Here is a 19234-nt window from a genome sequence, read left to right on the forward strand (position 1 = left end):
TGCTCCCCAATTCCCTATCCCTGTCAACAGACCTCAAATACTTGGCCCTCACTCACCAGATTGTTCTTGGTCTTAGCCACATTGGGGTCTTCCGGTCCCAACTTAGACTGGTAAATCTCCAGTGCCCGACGGTAATAATATTCCACCTCATCATATTTTCCCTGGTTTTGGCAAAGCAGTGCCAGGTTATTCAGCTGCTTGGCTACATCTGGATGGAACTTCCCCAGGACCTGGATTGTGCAAAAGGTAGTGGTTAAATAATGAAAGAAAGGCAGACACACCAAAAAAAAGTAAGGTTCTGATCAAGGCCACTACTCTATGAGCAAAGTCTTTTGGTTCCCAACCCACCATCCCTTTTATCAGGTGTGGCAGCTGTGACTCGATTCTGAACACCAAATTGGTGCCGGACACAAGCAAGAGGGAAGAAGGGGTTGCAACACTTTGAATACTTGTGGGGATCAAAGAAGAACTACATAAGATACCTACTAACTGGTGATTTAAAACACAACTCCTGTTTCCCCAGCCCCTCCACATCCATAGCCATTTAAGTTCATCTAGAAAGAGGAACATCGAAATGAAGGCAGAAATCAAAGATGTCCTTGAGGTAGTGCAGTTTTCACCCCAACTGGTTTGTTGTTCTCTCATCACCAGGCCATGTAACATTCTTACCTTCTCCCGGATTTCCAGCGCCCTCTTGCACAGTGGCTCCGCTTCCTTGTACTTCCCCCTCTTGCCGTAAAGAACAGCCAAGTTATTTAAGGTGGCTGCAACCTGCACAGAACACAAGTCAATCTAGTCAGTGAGTTAACCTAGCAGCAGAACTGAGCAGTCTGAACAGTCATTTGCTGAGCCAAATACATCTCAAAAGGCAGTGGAGCTTGGGGAACAGAGGTGGGCAAGAGGAAGCAAGCTTAAGGGAAGAAAGAAACAGGAAACAATGGACCTTGAACACATGATATTAAACAAACAAGTGGACTGTACCAGGCAAGCTACATGGAGTTAATTGGTACAAAAGGTATGAGTAATGGTGAGAGTGGGGATGGTGGAGTGTGGGGTTTGACCAACAAGATGATGAATTGTGGCGGAAGACATCATGGGTACAATCAATAGGAGATGGGTAAGCTCACTAGATGAAAAGTTAAGCACTAAAATCTACAAAGGTACTTAAAGAGTTGTAAGACAGGGTAATAACTATCACTCAGTTTCATCTAGAAGAAATTGCCTTTTTCAATGACATAAATGACAGTGGGTTCCATTTACGTTTTAGACAGTCAGAGTCTTTCCAACTTGGAAAGACTTATTCCACATCATGCATGCCAAGGTTGGGAACAAACAACCCAATGCTTTAGCTTATTGGATGGGTTTCAATAGGTGGACCAGTAGATGTGTTCAGTGGACCAGTAGATGTGTTCACTGGGTCCCAATTGTCTTGCAGTGCAGGGTGATGCATTTGTTTATATTTTTTAAACTGACTGGCACATTCCCTAAGATTGATTTGTAGGCCGTGTTTAAAGTATGCCATTTGACTCTGGTCTCAACTGGCTAACAGTAAACTCTATTAGGAGTTGATGTCATTTGTTCTCTTCTTGGAAAATGGAAAATTAGTAAATGCTCCATTAGACGAGTTATGAACTACCATCAGTTTTAAAAATGTTGTATTGGTAGATTACATTTTGTTATGCACTCTATTTTGTTACTCTCAGAATGCACATACTCCTCCCCAAGCAGAGAACCTCAAACAAATCAGGTCAGATGTAATTGACAATCCCTAGGCTAGAAATCAATATGGACCATAGTAGCTCAGTAATGGAACTAACCATCCCCAGTGCATAGAAATTAACATACTCTCTTCAAAGACATCTTCCCATCCATCTAGAAATGTATCAGGGCTACCCTCTTTCCTTGGGGGCAAATGGGCCTTCTGGGGCAGTTTGTAGCCTTCTCTTATCAAATGGAATGCCTGTCCCATGCTTTTCAAAACAAATAAATGACAGCAGTAAGTGAAATGTTGGTGATGCAAGTGTTGTAAGTACCTTAGCCTTCATAAACATACGTGGTCTCAAATGAATCCCAGGATTTTGACTTTTTTCTCTGTTGTGATTTGGCATGAGCCAAATGACTAATATTCACCTGTACTTTTCTGATGAAAGCATGCAACCTCAACAATCTATTGTTTGATTATGTCAAATGTTGTCAAATGTATTAACTACTCTCCGGCAACCTTGTCTGGTAAGCTATAAGATAGAATTCTACCTGGTGGTTACCAGCATGGTTATGAAACATTACCTTCATTTTTACCAGCTGCTCCAGGACAGTACATGCATGTTAAACAAGAGACCACAGACAAACACCCTGTGGAACATGATTAGTCACTTTATATTATCTCAATCTTGAGGAGGTAAATTTACTGTGGGAAGTAAGCTTAACCCTGACCCAGAGAGACTAATTCAGCCAAAACTAAGAGGGTGGAAATATAAAAGTTATTTAAGCTTCAGGTAGCCCACCTTAGGGGTTGTGCTAATCTGGGAGGGCCTTAGGGGTGGTACGAGTCTGAGAGGGGAACAAGCCTCCAGACCCACTAATTTTCTCACCTGTTCTGATGCCAAATGGGCAAGTGACAAGGGCTAGCATTTCCCCTGTCTGGGGAAGCCTTGGGTCTCATATCAATGGCAGCAGATGCCTTTGAAGCCTCCTGCCTGGATATGCTGATTACTTAACCTTCCAGTTCGGAGCAGTTGACAACACCACTGGCAAGGAAGCAGGAACTGTTTCTGCCCTTAGAGAGTGGACTCTCACCTGCAGGGGGTCAGAAACCTGTCTAAGGTGGCAGGCTGGTCTGCACCGGTCAGCAGGCATGCAGGTAGTCGGTAGGTTTTCAGGGGGCACCTCTAAGAGGCCCTCTGGGTGCAGGGATTAATACATCTATCACTAGAATCAGTGTGGGCTTAATAATATGAGATGTTACTTGGCTATTTCTCACCAAAAGTCCGCCAAACCATCCTTCAGGCCACAATTTTGTCAAGGCTGGACTATGGTAACTCCCTCTATCTAGGTGCCAACAAATCCTGTATTGCTTGCCTTCAAAGAATCCAGAATGCAGCAGCTCGCGCCCTGTTAGCTCTGTCTAAATCATGTTTGGTCGTGCACCTTCTGCCCAAACTGCACTGGCTGCCGATAGCGAAAAGAATTCATTTTAAGTCTATATGTGTGGCCCATAAAATTTTGACTCGTCAAGGACCGCCGATTTTAGCGGATCTGCTGGTCCAATATGTACCGAATCACCCTTTGCGATCGGCCAATTCGGGCTTGGTCTGTACTCCCCGTTTTCACAGAGCCATAGCAGGGGGTTGCTCCTTTAAAGTTCAGGCAGCGCGCCTCTGGAATTCTCTTCCAATCCCTATTAGAGGTCTTCAGAACCATCTGGCCTTTCGAAAGGCGTTAAAGACCTGTCTCTTTCCAGCTTAGGCTCGCTCCTTCTTTCGAGTGATCTCAGCACTTGCTTAGGTAGCGCTGGGACGCCCCGTCACTGGGGCAGCTATGCGCTTTATAAAACTTAAAAATAAAAATAAATGTTTGGTACCAGACATCTCTAGTTTCAGTGAAGCCATCATGTGGCTGGTGAACTTGTAAACACCAGTGTATAGCACATGTATTCAAAATGGCTTCCCAGTCCACTTGTAGTATCTAAGAATCGACTTAGCCATCACAGGGGCCTATCTGCTCATGCATATAAAGCCACACATGCAGTATGGTGCACCCTGCCTAAGGGCTGTAAGGTCTGCTATAGGGGTGACTTACCAATACTGCATGCAGTGTCTGCTCGCATGGCACACAGAAGGTGTTCCATGTCATGTCTTCACTTTTCTCTGCACTATGTCACGCAGCCTGTAATGATAGACTGCATGTTAGTGCTGAGGGGTTTCTTAGGGTGGCACACTTCATGCTGCAGCCCTTAGAGACCCTCTTTAGCCTCTGAGCCCTAGGTACCAGGGGTACTGGCACTGGGGACCTGGATTGCAGGAACCCAGTGCACTTCTGTCAAAATTGCATCAGATACCAGGCACAAAGTGTGTGCGTGTGTGTATGTGTGTGGGGGGGGGGGTTAATGTCAAAAAGGGGCACTCGCCTACAATGTGTTTTATGGTGATTCCTAAAAGCAGAAAAATTTGCTCATTTTCTCAGTTTTGCCGGGAATGTTTTCATGCTGATGCTGCTGGCTGAAGCAGAGAGTGACTCTTTGCTGGGTATTGGAGTCCTGAATTTGGGAATTTCCATTGATAGGAGTATTTGTTTTTCAAGAAAGAAGCACACCACTTGCCTGAAGCCTTCAACACCTCCTGTCACTTTTTAATCACTATCATAAAAGTATCAAATTGTTTATTACAGGTCCAATAGATCACTAGTACAGGATCCCCTTATTGAGGAACTCCAAAATGTATATTTGAATTTAATTTAACACAGCCTATGTGCCCCTAATACTCCAAATTCTAATTGCCATTCATGCAGAACTTTTAGGAGGAAGAGAACATTGGAAACAGGCGTATAATATTCGAGCTTTAGGGACCGCATGTACATATGTATTTAGCAGTTATAAAGCCTGTGGTTCGCATAAACAAATGGCTTGTGACTTCAAAACACCTTTTTCCAATGTATCAAAGTTCGGTTAGCAGTCAGAAAGTCTGTATGACTCTTACTAGGGGTTTTGCAATCAATTACAAATTGCAAATAGGAGGGAGAGTGAAATGCATGCCCTTCTCCACATAGGAGTTGAAATGGAATGTATTAGCTGTATAAGACCAAAATTATTATCAAAAACCTTTGCTCAGTTACCAACTCCATGTGCTGCCTCTCCAGTTCTCCCGGCATCCGATCTCTGGTGCGAGGAACTGTCATGTTTCTTTGACAATAAAATCGCTAAAATCCAAGAGGAGCTCCAAAATTCCTAAGGTCTCCTTCAGCCTTCACTGCCTACCATCAGTTCTGGTGTGAAGCAACCCGTTAGTCAATTTTCCACCTTTGAGCCAGCTTTGCAAGCTGATGTGCTGGCTATTTTGGAGACATTAAAGTCGGGTTCACCTTCTGACCCGTGCCCTGCTAGGGTTCTGGGGGGAGCGGCGAGCCTGGTGTACCAGGAGGTCACTCAGGTTGTTAATTTTTCTTTGGCTTCTGCTTCTGTTCCCCTTTGTTGGAAACAGGCGAAACTTCTTCCTCTGCTAAAGAAGCCTGGCCTGGATCCCCTAGCTACTTCCAGTTATCGTCCGATATCGCTGCTCCCTGCACTAGCGAAAGTTTGTGAAAAGGTTGTTTTTAGGCAACTGAATAATTTCATTGAGTCCTCTCAGGCCCTGCACCCGGCTCAATCGGGTTTCAGGGCGGCTTTTAGCACTGAGACGGCTTTGGTGGAAGTTTCAGAGGCCATTAGGGAGTGTCTGGACGGAGGCGGCAGAGCGGTCCTGGTTTTGCTGGACTTATCTGCCGCCTTTGATACGGTACCCCATGCTCAGCTGCTGACAAGGCTGGCAGAGGTGGGGCTGTCGGGTGCGGTTTTGGCCTGGCTGTCCTCGTTTCTGTCAGTGCGGACGCAGCAAGTATGGATGCCTCCATATTCCTCGTCACCCAAGAAGCTCACTACAGGGGTGCCGCAGGGCTCGACGCTAAGCCCTTTGCTGTTCAACGTCTATATGACCCCGTTGATTTATCTGGCTGAGCAGTGGGGAGCTAAAATAATGGTGTATGCCGACGACACGCAGTTGCTGTTTACTTGGCCTAAGAACTGCTTAGACGCTCGTGTCGTCTGTTCCTGTTTGTCCAATGTCTTCCGGTGGCTCGTCTCAGCCCAGCTCAAATGCAACGAGGGCAAGTCAGAGCTGTTATTTTATGACAATTTTCCGGCCAATTTTAAGGACCTTATTTGGCCGACCGATTTTGCATGTCCCAGCTCTCTCGGAGGCCAGGTCAAAAACTTGGGGGTATGGTTCGGACAGGATCTTAAGTTTGAGGCTCACTTAAAAAAACTTACTGCGACCTGTTTTGCGACCCTCAAGTCACTCAAAAGGTTCCTTCCGCTCCTCCATAGGGAAGCAAAAGAGACGGTTCTGCGTGCTTTGATCCTGTCAAGGCTGGATTATGCCAATGCTCTCTTTAGCGGTCTCCCCAAATATCTTATAAATCGAATGCAGATCATACAGAATGCGGCTGTGCGACTTCTGTTCCATCTCCCGAGAAGAACTAGTGCACATGCCCATCTTCGAAAGCTTCATTGGCTCCCAGTGGCCCATCGCATTGTGTTTAAATCACTTGTCCTGGCCTTTCGAGCCTTGTACCAACAAGGACCACAATATCTGCACAAGAGGTTCACTTTTTATACTCCTCGCCGTGCTCTTCGATCAGCCAATCTCCTTCTGATGTCTACGCCCAAAGTCAGATATGTGAGACTGGGGGGTCAGTCTATTTCTGTCCAAGCAGCGCGGTCCTGGAATGCCCTGCCATTTTCTTTGCGATCATCAGCCACACTGGCGGAATTCAAGAAAGGGCTAAAAACCCATCTTTTTAATCTCAGTATCTAGTTCTCTTTCCTCCTCCTGGATTGGCTCTGTTTAATGTTACATATCGCGCCAGGATACTCTGTAGTAGCAGAGCGCGTAATAAAATATTTTATAACATAACATAACATAACTCCTAAGATGGGGAAGTAACTGATCAGAAGGGGAAAGATGCTCCTAGGGAACAGCTTCCCCATTAGGAGCCATGCTTACGGAGTTGAGGAAGCAAGGGACCACTGCCTGTTCCTCCCTTACCCTTACCCCATCAAAGTATTGCCAAGCAGGAGAGCACGACCTGTCCCTTTTTTTTTTTTTTTTATGTTTTTTATTGTGGGCAACGACCATGAACACAGCTTAGTGCCTACAACCACACAGTGGCCGGCAGCGATGCAATTCAACATGTACCATCAGTTTAGCAGGCAAATAGGGTGGTATTTATACACAGCAAGCCGCCTACAACCACAGAGGGCCGGCCGCGAATAGTGTAGGGTAATAATAAAGCAACATCAGTTATTCAGACGGCACTCAAAATAACAAATGGTGAAGTAAACAGCAGGGTTACGTGAAGGCAGGCAGTTGCTGATGACAACTAAGGAGCTAAGCAGCCCATTCTCGCAGATTTAACAAGGATGTGGTATGAAACCTGCCAAGAGTTACAGGGCTCTAAAGAGTAAATAATGTAAGGTACACTGAATGCATTTAGTACATTCTGGGACTGACCTATATGGTGAATACCCAAAAATAGAAGGGAAATTAACAATCCCCTTAGGATAAAAAGAAACAGTTAAACGAAAAACAAGCAACTTACCATCAGTCAGTGCATATATATCAGCATTAAAAGACATGGAGTCAAGCAGCATCTAACACAAAGAGCGTATAAAGAGCACATAGTGTCTATATATAGTCAAAACATGTTGAAACTGTACAGGGAAGCACCATGGGTGCGAACGCACAGGGGTCACCTTCGGTCAAAGAGGCAACGGAGGCCAGGTTCGGGAAAGCGCCCAGTACTGGATCCCGCGTCAGGGGGGGAAGAATAGACCCATTCCAGGAGTTATCACGTCAGCCGAAAATAACAGCATCTAAGGGGGCCGTTCCACCATATCATCTTGTGCTGAAGAACCGGCCCCTGGGGCTGGGGAGGTCGCCCTGGACTCCGCCCACCTTATGAAGTGCTCCCAGATGTCTCGCGGTCGGGAGGCAGCGGGCATAGTCTCCCAGTAGACATTCAGCTGGGTATGGCCATAAGTAACATCAGAGAGCCAGTCCGAGATCTTGGGCAGCCTGCGTCTACCCCATCTGAGTGCAATCTGTCTTCTAGCATACAGCAAGAGCAAAGCGTGCAGTTTCCTCCTATTAGGCAAAGTTTCATTTACTAACCCCAGTAGGCCCTGATGTGGGGTCAGCTCGTCAGTTCTGCCAACGATCTGGTTCACAAAAACAAAGATCTCTTGCCAGAAGTCAATGAGCTTAGGGCAGAGCCATGCGACATGTAAGAAACCAGCATCATCACAACCGCATCTCCAGCATCTGGCGTCCTCGTGAAGGCTAACCGGGGTGCGGTAGTAGCGGTGAAGGAATTTGAAGTGAATGAGGCGTAATCTGTAATTGGGTGAAAGCGCCGTCAACTGCTCGCAACAGAACGACCATTGTTTCTCCGTAAGAGGGGGGTCCAGCTCGGCATTCCAGTTAGCCAAAGACCGAGGCTGCACCACCGGGGACTGGGCCTGCATTTCGTTATATAGGCGCGTCACCAGTTTTTTGGGTGAGGCGCGGGCTAGAATGTTTTGTAATTTAAGTGTGGGAGGCGCCTCAGGGAAATCCTCCCAAAGGGAGCGGCAAGCCAGTTTCAGCTGGTGATACAAAAACCTCTCCTGAAACGGGGCCACCCCCCCCCCCGTCCTCCTGAGCAGGAGGGTCCAGAAATACCCCCTCTGGGTATAGGTCAGCAAAGGTGTGGAGACGGGTGCCACCAAGCACTATGTCGCCACCCCGAGTCTCAAGGCAGGCCAGCATCGGGTTACCCTTCAATGGAACAGCGGGCGCATATAGAAGAGGGAGCTTGGCACGTTTCTGTAACTCCTGCCAAGCCCAGCGCAGGCTGTTGGCAGAGTCGATATCCGATGAGGGGGGAACGTGTTTCTGGAAGAGCGCAACCGCCAGGGGAGTGGGAGACAATGAATCCTGCTCTACCGCAACGTGTGGCTGGTAGGGCGTCGGATACACCCAGAAGTGAAGAAACTGGGCCTGCGAGCAGAGTGCATAGAGGCGCATATCAGGAGCTCCCAGCCCTCCTTGACACAGTGGCAGAGTTAGCAACGACCAAGAGACCCTGGCCTGGCCACCAGCCCAAACCAACGAGGTCAAATGGGAACGAAGGCAAGTGAAGAAATGACTGGTGAGCGGGATCGGTATATTGTTAAAGAGGTAGAGGAACTTGGGGAGGACCACCATCTTGGTTAGGGCAATCCGGCCTGCAAGGGAGAGCGGCAAACTAGACCAAATCGCAACTTTGCTCTCTAGCCAGTCGACAGCGCGCCCAAAGTTCAGAGACCAGATGTCTTGCAAATTTCGGCTGACCCAAATCCCTAAGTATTTGACCTCATCCGCCGACCAGCGCAACGGAAATTCAGATCGCACCTCAGGGGTGCCGTCAGTCAGAGGGAATACGACCGACTTCGTCCAGTTTATGGCTATGCCAGACAATCCACCAAATTTAACGAATTCTCTCAGCAAAGGGTCCAGATTGATCGAGGGGTTAAGTGCATACAGTGTCAGCAAACTGCGAGAACTGAAACCAATCCCCATCTCAGTGTGGTGCTGTCTAATACGGGCTGCAAGTGGCTCCATCGCGATAGCAAACAGTAGAGGGGACAGCCTTGCCTCGTACCCCGGGTAACTGAAAACTTCTCGGAGATCATACCGTTGACTCTCACCCTAGCCAGTGGGCCGGAGTATAAGAGTTGTATCTGGGCAAGAAAAATAGGGCTGAAGCCCATACGCTTCAAGATGCGAAAAAGGTACGGCCACTCCAGAGTGTCAAACGCCTTTGTGGCGTCAAGGAATACAGCGGCGGCCTGCACCGTAGGGTGGAGATAATGCAGCACCGAAAAGAGCGTCCGCAGGTTATGCGCAGTGGACCTGCCGGGTATGAAGCCCGACTGATCAGGCAACGCCACTATCGGGAGAAGGGGCTGCAGCCGGTCAGCCGCAATTTTGGCATAAATTTTGATGTCAACGTTTATTAAAGATAAGGGTCCATAAGAGTCTAATGAGGCCTCATCCTTGTTCGGTTTCAGAAGTGTCATAATAAGTGCCTCTCTCATAGACGCCGGTAAAATGCCAGTCTCCAGAGATTCAGCATAGACTGCATGCAGTCTCGGCGCCAGCTCCTCCGAGTAGGCCTTGTAAAAGGCAGTGGTGAGGCCGTCTGGCCCAGGGGCTTTGTTGAGCGGGAGACTTTGAATTGTTGTTTGGATATCTTCGACCGTAACTGGGATGTCCATATATTTGCGGTGTGTGTCGTTAAACCACACTAGCGCTATCAGTCAAGGAAGTCGTCGAAATGCTCTGGGATCTTGGGCTGGGTGGTATTGTAGAGGTGGGAGTAAAAAGATTTGAATTCCTGCAGTATCTCGCCCTTGCCTATGACGGTAGTGCCGTCGGGCCGCTGTATAGTGTGTATAAACTGGGCTGTGGGCGACCTTCTAAGTAGGCCTGCCAGGGTGTGGCTCGGTCTGTCACCCTCTTGTGGAAAAGTAAATTTTGCCATGTTCTGTGTCCCTACGTGTCCTCCATCTTATGTTATGTGTGCATGATTAATATGCATATGTATTCCCCATGTTCGATTAAAGACGCAATTACAGTTGCGTCCATCTCCAGTATGCCAGTTTCCAGTTCTCGTGAAAGCTACGAGTATTAGGCCTATGTAAAGTTACGTTGCCACGTTTCTCAGTGTGCACGTTATTTCATTGAAAAGTCCCCGTTTCTAGGCCTCAAAAGGGCCTGGACACCAGCAGCTCCTGTCTCCTGTACCCTCGCTGAGGAGCGATACAGCCCCCACCTGTATCCTCGACCCTTCACTTACTTCCTGCCTCACAGTGCCCGGCTCAGCCTGGCTCTGCCTACGAGTCTGCCAAGAGTATGTTATGATTCTAGTTATCAGTCCAGCCCTCCTTCTCTGCATTCCTAAGCTACTGAATCGCATCAATAGTTTCCGTCATTGTCTAGCCTTTACGTCTCCATGTAAGAGAAATACTGCATTTAATGGTCATTTCATATTCTTCATCACGCACTACATGTAGAATAATGCATGCTCCAGTCTTAGAGTCCGTTAGCCTCTCCCCTCCTGACTCTTAGTTTATATCAACATGTTCTCTAAACATCAGATACTAGATAGGGTTTAGGTACATGTCGCCCTGACTCTCCAGACTTCAGTCTCTGCTCCTAGCACAGAGTTCATAGCCCCCAGCTTCTCCTAGTAACACGTCATTGTCAGTTTGCGCGCACCATTAGGTTAGAGGTCCCGGCTCCTTAGGTAGCCCCCTCCATGTTTCCGCCCCATTTATGACATATTCTGTTACGTTTACATCACATGTCTATGTATACGCCTCTTGTTACACCTACTTTCACCCTTATCTTTCGCGACTGCTATTGACCACACCCACTGCTCCGCCTACTGTATTCATTGTAATGCAACTGTTTTGATATATATGCTTGTGTACTGTTATTAAATGTTACGCCGATCCTGATCTTGCCCCCGGCAGCGCTGCCATCCCATTCCTGTGCAGGTTGTCCTGTTCCTGTCCTTTATGCTGTATTAAACCTGCAAACTCCTACTACCTCGAATCTTGACTCTTATTTATTGAGCTATCTGTTATTACCATGTCCAGTAAAACCTAGATCCGGTATTATTTATTTATATACCACATAATGGCGCCCGAACAGGGACTTGCCCTTTCCCCACGCGCCGGTGAAGCCACGCCGGCCCCCTGACCCTCTGCAGCCGTGACGGAACCATACCGTGCACGTGCAGATATTTCTGCTTCAAGTATCCCTCAGGCCCACGGAGGAGACGGAGGTGGCGGTCCAGCATCCAGACGAGGCGGTGGAGGAACGCGGCGAGTCCCGACCAGAGCCCAAGCCGAGAGTCCAAGGTCCGAGGTATCCGGAGGCCCACCCGTAACAGAAGTCCGAAGTTCGTCCGTCCGGCGTCAAAGCAGTCCAGTCCAGTCTGAGGTTTTCCGTTCTTGCTGCCCGGTGAGTACCATTGCTGGGGTAGTATCTAGACAGGGTCAATCTAAATTGACTCTGGTCCGTGGGTTGGTGGTACACAGACCCAAAAACGAAGTGTCCACTTCGGTGGATGCGGGTCCTGACGTGTCTCTTTATGAGACCGGTAAGTTTCGTACTGTTTTAGCAGTACATCTAATTTCTGTTCTAGTCAGTTCTGTTCTCGAGAAATTCATGTATTCTGTTTTCAGTATTCCAGGTAGTATTCTGTTCGAACTGATATTTTAAATGTTCTTCATGTATTTTAATGTCGTGGTATGAATGTGGAGTAATTATCGTGTTCATTGTGTATTGTATTGTGTCTAGATTAACAGTTCAGTCATGCCGTTATTTTCCAGACTACGTCAGTTAAGAACTAGAAAAGGTCTGTTAGAAGAAGCAGTTCCTGTCCCGCCTAGGGACAGTCCAGGTCATTTTATGTATCAGAAGCATGGCATAAGTGCCATATTATATCTAGATTTATGGGTAGAGTATACCAAACAGTTAGAAGAAAAGTATAGATGGCCCGTATCGGGTACATGGGATGCCGAGTGCATCATGCGAGTAGAAGAAGCATTATGGAAAAAGAAAGCCAGACAGTCACAGAAAGATGCCATCGAGTTATGGCGCAAAGAATCTCATAAAAGAACCGAAAAAGAAATCAGAAAGTCAGAATTAAGTAGAGAATCTTTAGAACGAGCCCAAGAAAGGGAACTAATCGAGATAGGTGAACGAGTCAAAACTGAACAGTCAGATAGACAGAGACATGCCCTCATTAAGGGTATGTATCCTCTTCTTGCCGAGGGCTTGCCAAAAGCGACCCCGGAGGCATCCAGTAATTTTCCGCCACCATTAGTTCCGACTAAGCTACGTCACAAACCGACCGCAGCTGATATTTTCATCTCGTCCTACTTGGACGACACAGTCCCAGAATATGCAAATCCTGTTCCGCCAGTCCCTGTAAATAATGTAAATCCTGCTCCTCCAGACACCGGAGTACCTGCCACGGTACCCCCGGTTCAGCCCACATTACAATTTCCCACTCTGCCAGCACGAAGAGTATCAGTCGACGATTCCAGCATAGGGGCCGCAGGAGGAGGTCCTCCTGGTACCCCGCCACCACACCAACGTAGAACGTTGGCCGAGTTACATGAATGTGCGTTACAACGTACGCCCAAATTTAAGTCCGTTGCAGATATCCGACGAGCTCTTACTGAATGCCGCTATGATCCGGTTGCAGGTGATGATAGTACAGTAATATATTCCATCCGTGTAAGACGGGTGACCGGGTATTTAGACACCCTACCAGATATGAAAGGAGATCTAGACAGAATATATCGTTTCATCCGTACAGGGGATGATCCAGAAAGTATTGGTGAAGCCATGTCTCAAAGGAAAGCTGAGATCCAGCTCATGATATTAAAGTTTCTGATTAATTGTCTAATAAGAGAACAAGACTACCCGACCAAAGATCCGGCCGAAATGAGAATCCTGACAAGGTGGAGTGATAATATAGCCGAGGGTAAGCACAAGACTATCAGTAGTATAGAGAGTATGTACAAGAGAATTCGTAAAGAAATAATAAAGTTACATGAACAACGTAAAGCAGCACAAGTAAGCGAGAAAGAGAATGACTCTTCTACTGAAGAGGTAGAGGACGAGAATCCCGTCAGAATAGCGTATGTAGGAAAATCTAGATTTCCAGACCGACATTCACGTCTAGACTACAAGAAAACTGTTCATCATCCAGCACCAGAACAAGGTTCTCTAGAACAAGTATTTCAAGCTACCGATCATATTCTGAAATCACGAATCGGTTATAGTGAGTTAAGTACTATGCATGAACAAGAACTAGTCCGATCAGCAGTCCGATGGATTACTGATTCTACCACTTTTCCAGATGAAATAGTGGCACAAATGTTTCTGAAATTGCCCCCAGCCGAGCAGCGACTGGTGGGTATGTATATGATCCAACACCTCATTACTCTGTATGAGGGTCAACATTCTGATCCAGGTCCGTTACATGATGTCCTGAACGAGTTACTCCAGTATAGATGGAAAGGTTTAGGTACCGATTTAATTAGTGTCATTCTAGAACAGCGCCACAAATATAGAACGTTTCTGAACCCGCATTTTGTTCATGTCTCACCCCCAGAAAGTAAACCCTTTTACATAGATAGACAGAATCCGTTACGAGAAGTACACCCAGTTAGGACAACAGATGGTGAAATGCAACGAGTGTTTGTTTACACTCCGATTACCAAGATGGAACTCTTAGAGATGAAGAAATTAATTCCCTGTCATGACAAAGATCCAGCAGGGTTCCACCGAGAATTAAAAGACATGCTCCGTATGGGAGAATACACATATCCAGATATTATTAAAATGCTAAAAGTCCTGTTGCCCGCAGGGGTATATGAAAAACTCAAGGAAAAAGATTGGGAGGTGGGAGAGAAAAAGATCGATTGGGCAGTTCTAGAAGCTGAAGATAAGATACGAGTACCAGGTACCGGTCTTGGAGAGAAATGTAAAGAATTACCAGAATTGTTAATACAAGTTTTGCCAAGATTATTAGCCACTAAAAAGGAAGACTGGGATGCAATCTCAGCATGTAAACAGAAACAAGACGAAGACACTAGTGATTTTTATTCTAGATTTGAGAAATGTTTTATCATAAACAGTGGCCTCAAGACGAGTAGCGAGTCATACCCTCATCTTTTTGTTACTAAATTAGTCGAGAATTCAAGTCCACAAGTTAAGAATCGAGTTTTGAAAGTCGAAAGTACATGGCAAGCTAATACCCCGTCCCAGATGTTACAGATGCTTCAGTACCACCAGAATAGAATCAGAGAAGAGCAAGATCATGAAAGAAAACGTATGAAAGACACGAAAATGAAAGTACTAGTTGCACAATCTGTTCCACAAGACAGTCAGAAGAGGGGTCCGAATCAAGCCAGTCATCCTACAGCTCCCGTTAAAGGGACATGCAATTATTGTAAACAGCCAGGTCATTTCATAAACGAGTGTGCAGTTCTGAAACACAATATAGCTACTGGTAAGACTAAAGAAAGACCACGTCCACCTAGACAAGAACAAGTTTCACAGACTTCTCAGCCACAGAATGCACAACAGACAGTTCCAGCACCGCAGCCTATTGCTGCAACACAGCATGTTACACAGCAGATGTACCAGTATGCACAATCCGAGTATCCAGAGTATCAGCCATATTCATGAAACAGCCTAGAGAGGGAGGTAGGCTTGCCTCTCATCGAGATACCTGTAGATCAAGAGGGTCCCTATGTTCATAGTCAAGTACTAGGGAAAGACAGAAAGTTTCTGATTGATACAGGGGCAAGTAGGACCACCATCAGTCACGCCGAAGTTCCAGGGGCTCCGCTCTCAGGCTCTAGAAATGTTTCCCTTGGATTTTCAGGAAAGCCTATTGTAAACGAGATATCTAAGCCAGTTACTCTAGAAGTAGGTCCATTGTCCCGCACTACTGATCTATTACTTACTAAGTCATGTCCAGAAAATCTGTTAGGTATTAAAACACTGAAAGACTTAGGTGCAGTTATTTGCTGCTCCCCAGAGGGAATACGCCTGTTTCTACGTGACTTTAAGGGTCACTATGTATTACGAGATTTTGATCCGAGATTGTCTAATGTTCCGCAGCATCTATGGGCGCAAGGTCCAACTGATGTAGGTTATATGCAAATCACACCCCATCGTGTGACTCTCAAGCCAGGTGTAGTGTTACCACGAATCAGACAGTACAGACTGCCACCTGAGGCTGTAGCAGCCTTATCCAAAATTATTGACGAGCTCATGGCTCAAGGAGTAGTTGTAGAAACTGACTCCAATGTATGTAATTCTCCGATCATTCCAGTCATGAAACGTACTGATCCAAATGCACCCCCAGTATATCGATTAGTGATTGACCTACGAGAACTTAATAAATGTATTATTCCCCAGTACCCAGTTGTCCCAGATGTTTCTTCCCTATTGACAGCCATTGATTCCGAAGCCTCATTTTTTACAGTCATAGACCTCAAGAACGCGTTTTTCAGTGTCCCCATTCATGCAGACAGCCAGTTTCTTTTCGGATTTTGTTTAAATGGAAGGAGCTATATGTTCACACGAGCTCCTCAAGGTTTCACAGAAAGTCCTAGTATTTACAGTCAAGCACTTAAGAGACAACTAGACAACATTCACATGCCAACTGACACTGCCCTGCTCCAGTATGTCGATGATCTACTGATCACAGCCCGTTCTGAACGTACTTGCGAGCGAGCATCACTTACAGTCTTGTATTTCCTTGCCGAGATGGGGCACAAGGTGTCCCCTTCGAAGCTTCAATTCTGTGTCCAGCAAGCGATCTATTTAGGCCACTTACTGTCCAAGAGGGGTAGGCAGTTGACACCAGACCGTATCCAGTTAATAGCGAGTCTTCCTCAGCCCAAGACCCAGAAGGAGGTACGTGCTTTTATCGGCCTTACTTCTTATTGTAGACAATGGATTCCTCAGTATGCATTTCTAGCTAAGCCACTGATACAGTTAACGACACAGGAGGCAGCCGTATCGACTGTCCTCCCTTGGACATCTGAACATACACTTAGTTTCAATGAGTTAAAGAAAGCTTTATGCCAAGCTCCTGTTCTAGCTACACCGAACTACAGTAAGCCTTTTACACTTTTCGTCACTGAACGTGAAGGTACAGCATTATCTGTTCTCACACAAGATCAAGCAGGACAATACAAGCCCTGTGCTTATTTTTCGAGCACACTAGATCCTGTAGCCCAGGCTCTGCCTGCGTGCCTCAAGTCAGTTGCAGCCACAGCACTAGCTATCAGACAAAGTGATTCCATAGTATTAGGACATTCCTTGACAGTACAAGTTCCACACTCCGTGGAAGTTCTTTTAAACCGAACACAGACTCAGCACTTGACAATTGCACGTTTAACAGGTTATGAATTGACACTGTTCCAGCCACACATAGAAATCAGACGCTGCAACGTTCTAAATCCTGCTACACTGTTACCATCAGTTAATTCGAATCCTGCCACACACGACTGTGTGGAAGTAGTTAACATTATGACAAAGCCAAGACAAGATCTGACAGATATTCCATTACCAGATCCAGACCTGACACTTTATGTGGATGGTTCATGTATGAGAACAAGTACAGGAGAACTAGTAGCCGCGTATGCAGTGACTACTGACACTGAAGTTATAGAAACACACCATATTGACACCCTGTCTGCTCAAGCAGCAGAGCTAGTTGCTCTGACACAAGCCTGCATACACGCTAAGAACCTGAAAGTTAATGTTTACACAGATTCACGCTACGCATTCGGAGTTGTACACGACTTCGGAGTGCTCTGGCAGGAGAGAGGTTTCATGACTTCTCATGGAACCAAGATTCAGCATGGTCTCCTTATTCAGGCTCTGTTAGATGCCATACACTTACCGACATCTATTGCTATCATGAAGTGCAAGGCACATACGAAAGTTACTGACATTATTTCTCAAGGTAATGATCTAGCAGATCGCACAGCCAAGCTTACAGCACAGACTCCAGACATTCCAGTTAATCCGACACAGACACATACTCCAGATCCGACTACCTGTATGACAGTTAAGGACCCTACTCAAGATGTCATAGATATCCAGTTACATGCTACTCCCGATGAAATCAAGAAATGGTCCGAACAAGGAGGGGTCCAGACAGATCAGGGATGGGTAACGAAGGGAAAAGCCACATGGTTTCTCCCCGACTCCATGGTTCAAGTCATTATCAATACCGCACATAGTCCAGCACATTTAGGAGAAAAAGCTATGTTAGACAGTATCCAGAACATTTGGTTCAACAAGCATTTACGAGCTGCAGCCAAGCAGAAAGTCCGTACCTGTATGATATGTTGCCAGTTTAATCCAGGTAAAAGTGTCCCGGTGGAACAAGGTGGATTCCAGCCCCCTGACCACCCTTTTGAAGTCCTCCAGATGGATTATATTCAGATGGAGCGATGTCGAGGTTTCAAGTATGTCCTTGTAGTTGTATGCGCTTTGTCCAGGTGGACAGAAGCATATCCAGTTCCAGATTACACAGCCGCGACCACTGCCAAGCAGTTGGTTCGTGAATTCTTCCCCCGCTACGGACTCCCTAGAGTCGTATATTCTGACAACGGCCAGCCATTCTCATCTGAGTTGATGAAACATGTTTCCCTTTTGTTAGGGTACCAGTGGAAGTTCCATTGTGTACGCCATCCTGAAGTAGCTGGTCTAGTAGAGAGACATAATCAGACCCTGAAAATCCGTATTGCCAAGATTTGTAAGGAGAAAGGTGTGGACTGGCTAGTAGCTCTGCCAGTCGCTTTATTTTATATGCGCATGGTCGCACACTCCAGATCAGGTCTGTCCCCGTATGAGGTCGTATTCGGCCACCCCCCTAACATGTGGGGTACACCTAGACCTCGAAGTATTACCGATGTTTCAAGTAATATGCTGACAGATTACCTAGCTTCCTTGATGTCTGCCCTCAACTCTTGTCGTTCACAGGTTGCTGCCGCATTTCCAGACAATACCGAGGTGGCACCGCATGACATCGTTCCCGGATGCATGGTTCTTGTCCGGAATTTTGATCGTTCAAGTCCGCTGGAGCCCCGCTGGAAGGAACCCCGACAGGTCCTCCTGGCCACCCGTACTGCCGTCAAGCTGGAAGGCAGGAAGGGCTGGGTCCACCTGTCACATGTGAAAAGATTTTTTGGATTGAAGCCTGTTTCAAAGAACATTTCCGTGGATCTTAATGACTGCCAAAGTACTATTCTTAAGGACTGTCCCGCAAAAGACAATGATATTGAACCCTCCCCGTTAGAGAAAACTCCGCAACAGGAGTATAAGCTCAAATTAAGGTCTAGTAAAATAAGTCAGCCAGTTTGATTGTCTAAGTCCTCCCCTAGGTGAAACGGTTAGACCGGTTTCTGACATGTATAAAATAGACCCCCATAGTGAGAGAGTTAGTCAAAACTCAATCCGATGTATCGTTTTTCTAAGTTTCATATTGTTTTTCAGCCTTATGACTACCTGCACAGGTTATGCATTTTATTTGTATTTTCCAGTTTCTCATGTAAATAAGTCTGCTAATGCTACAGTAGAACACACGTTTAGTGATCTGCCTCCTCATGAACTCTCTTATCGTCTCGCTATGCGAAATAATTCTTTTATCCGCATGTTACATTATTCACACCAGACCAACAATGCCACTAATTGTTGGGTGTGTGGTCGACTCCCCCCTTTCCAGACACCGAAGGGAGTTCTGCCACTCTTTCCTTATCCATTTTCACATAATGGTTCGTGTGGAGCATGGTCCACGTTAACGTCATCCTCAACAGATATGTCCTTTCTTAACAGTACATGTTTTCCAG

At 46.3% G+C, this 19234-nt stretch overlaps 1 protein-coding gene across 3 annotated transcripts in view; it reads right to left on the reverse strand.

Annotated features, from left to right (window-relative positions):
• KLC2 (kinesin light chain 2) overlaps positions 1 to 19234 on the reverse strand; it is a 312573-nt gene that overhangs the window by 118335 nt on the left and 175004 nt on the right. For all 3 annotated transcript variants that reach the window (XM_078660752.1, XM_078660751.1, XM_078660753.1), the window contains exons 7-8: positions 670 to 771; positions 57 to 230 (exon numbers count right to left, since the gene is read on the reverse strand). In XM_078660752.1, coding sequence (XP_078516878.1) covers positions 57 to 230; positions 670 to 771 — 276 coding nt within the window. The remainder of the gene's footprint in view (positions 1 to 56; positions 231 to 669; positions 772 to 19234) is intronic.

Source organism: Lissotriton helveticus, chromosome 9, assembly GCF_964261635.1.
Source record: "Lissotriton helveticus chromosome 9, aLisHel1.1, whole genome shotgun sequence".
NCBI classification, from domain to species: Eukaryota; Metazoa; Chordata; class Amphibia; order Caudata; family Salamandridae; genus Lissotriton; species Lissotriton helveticus.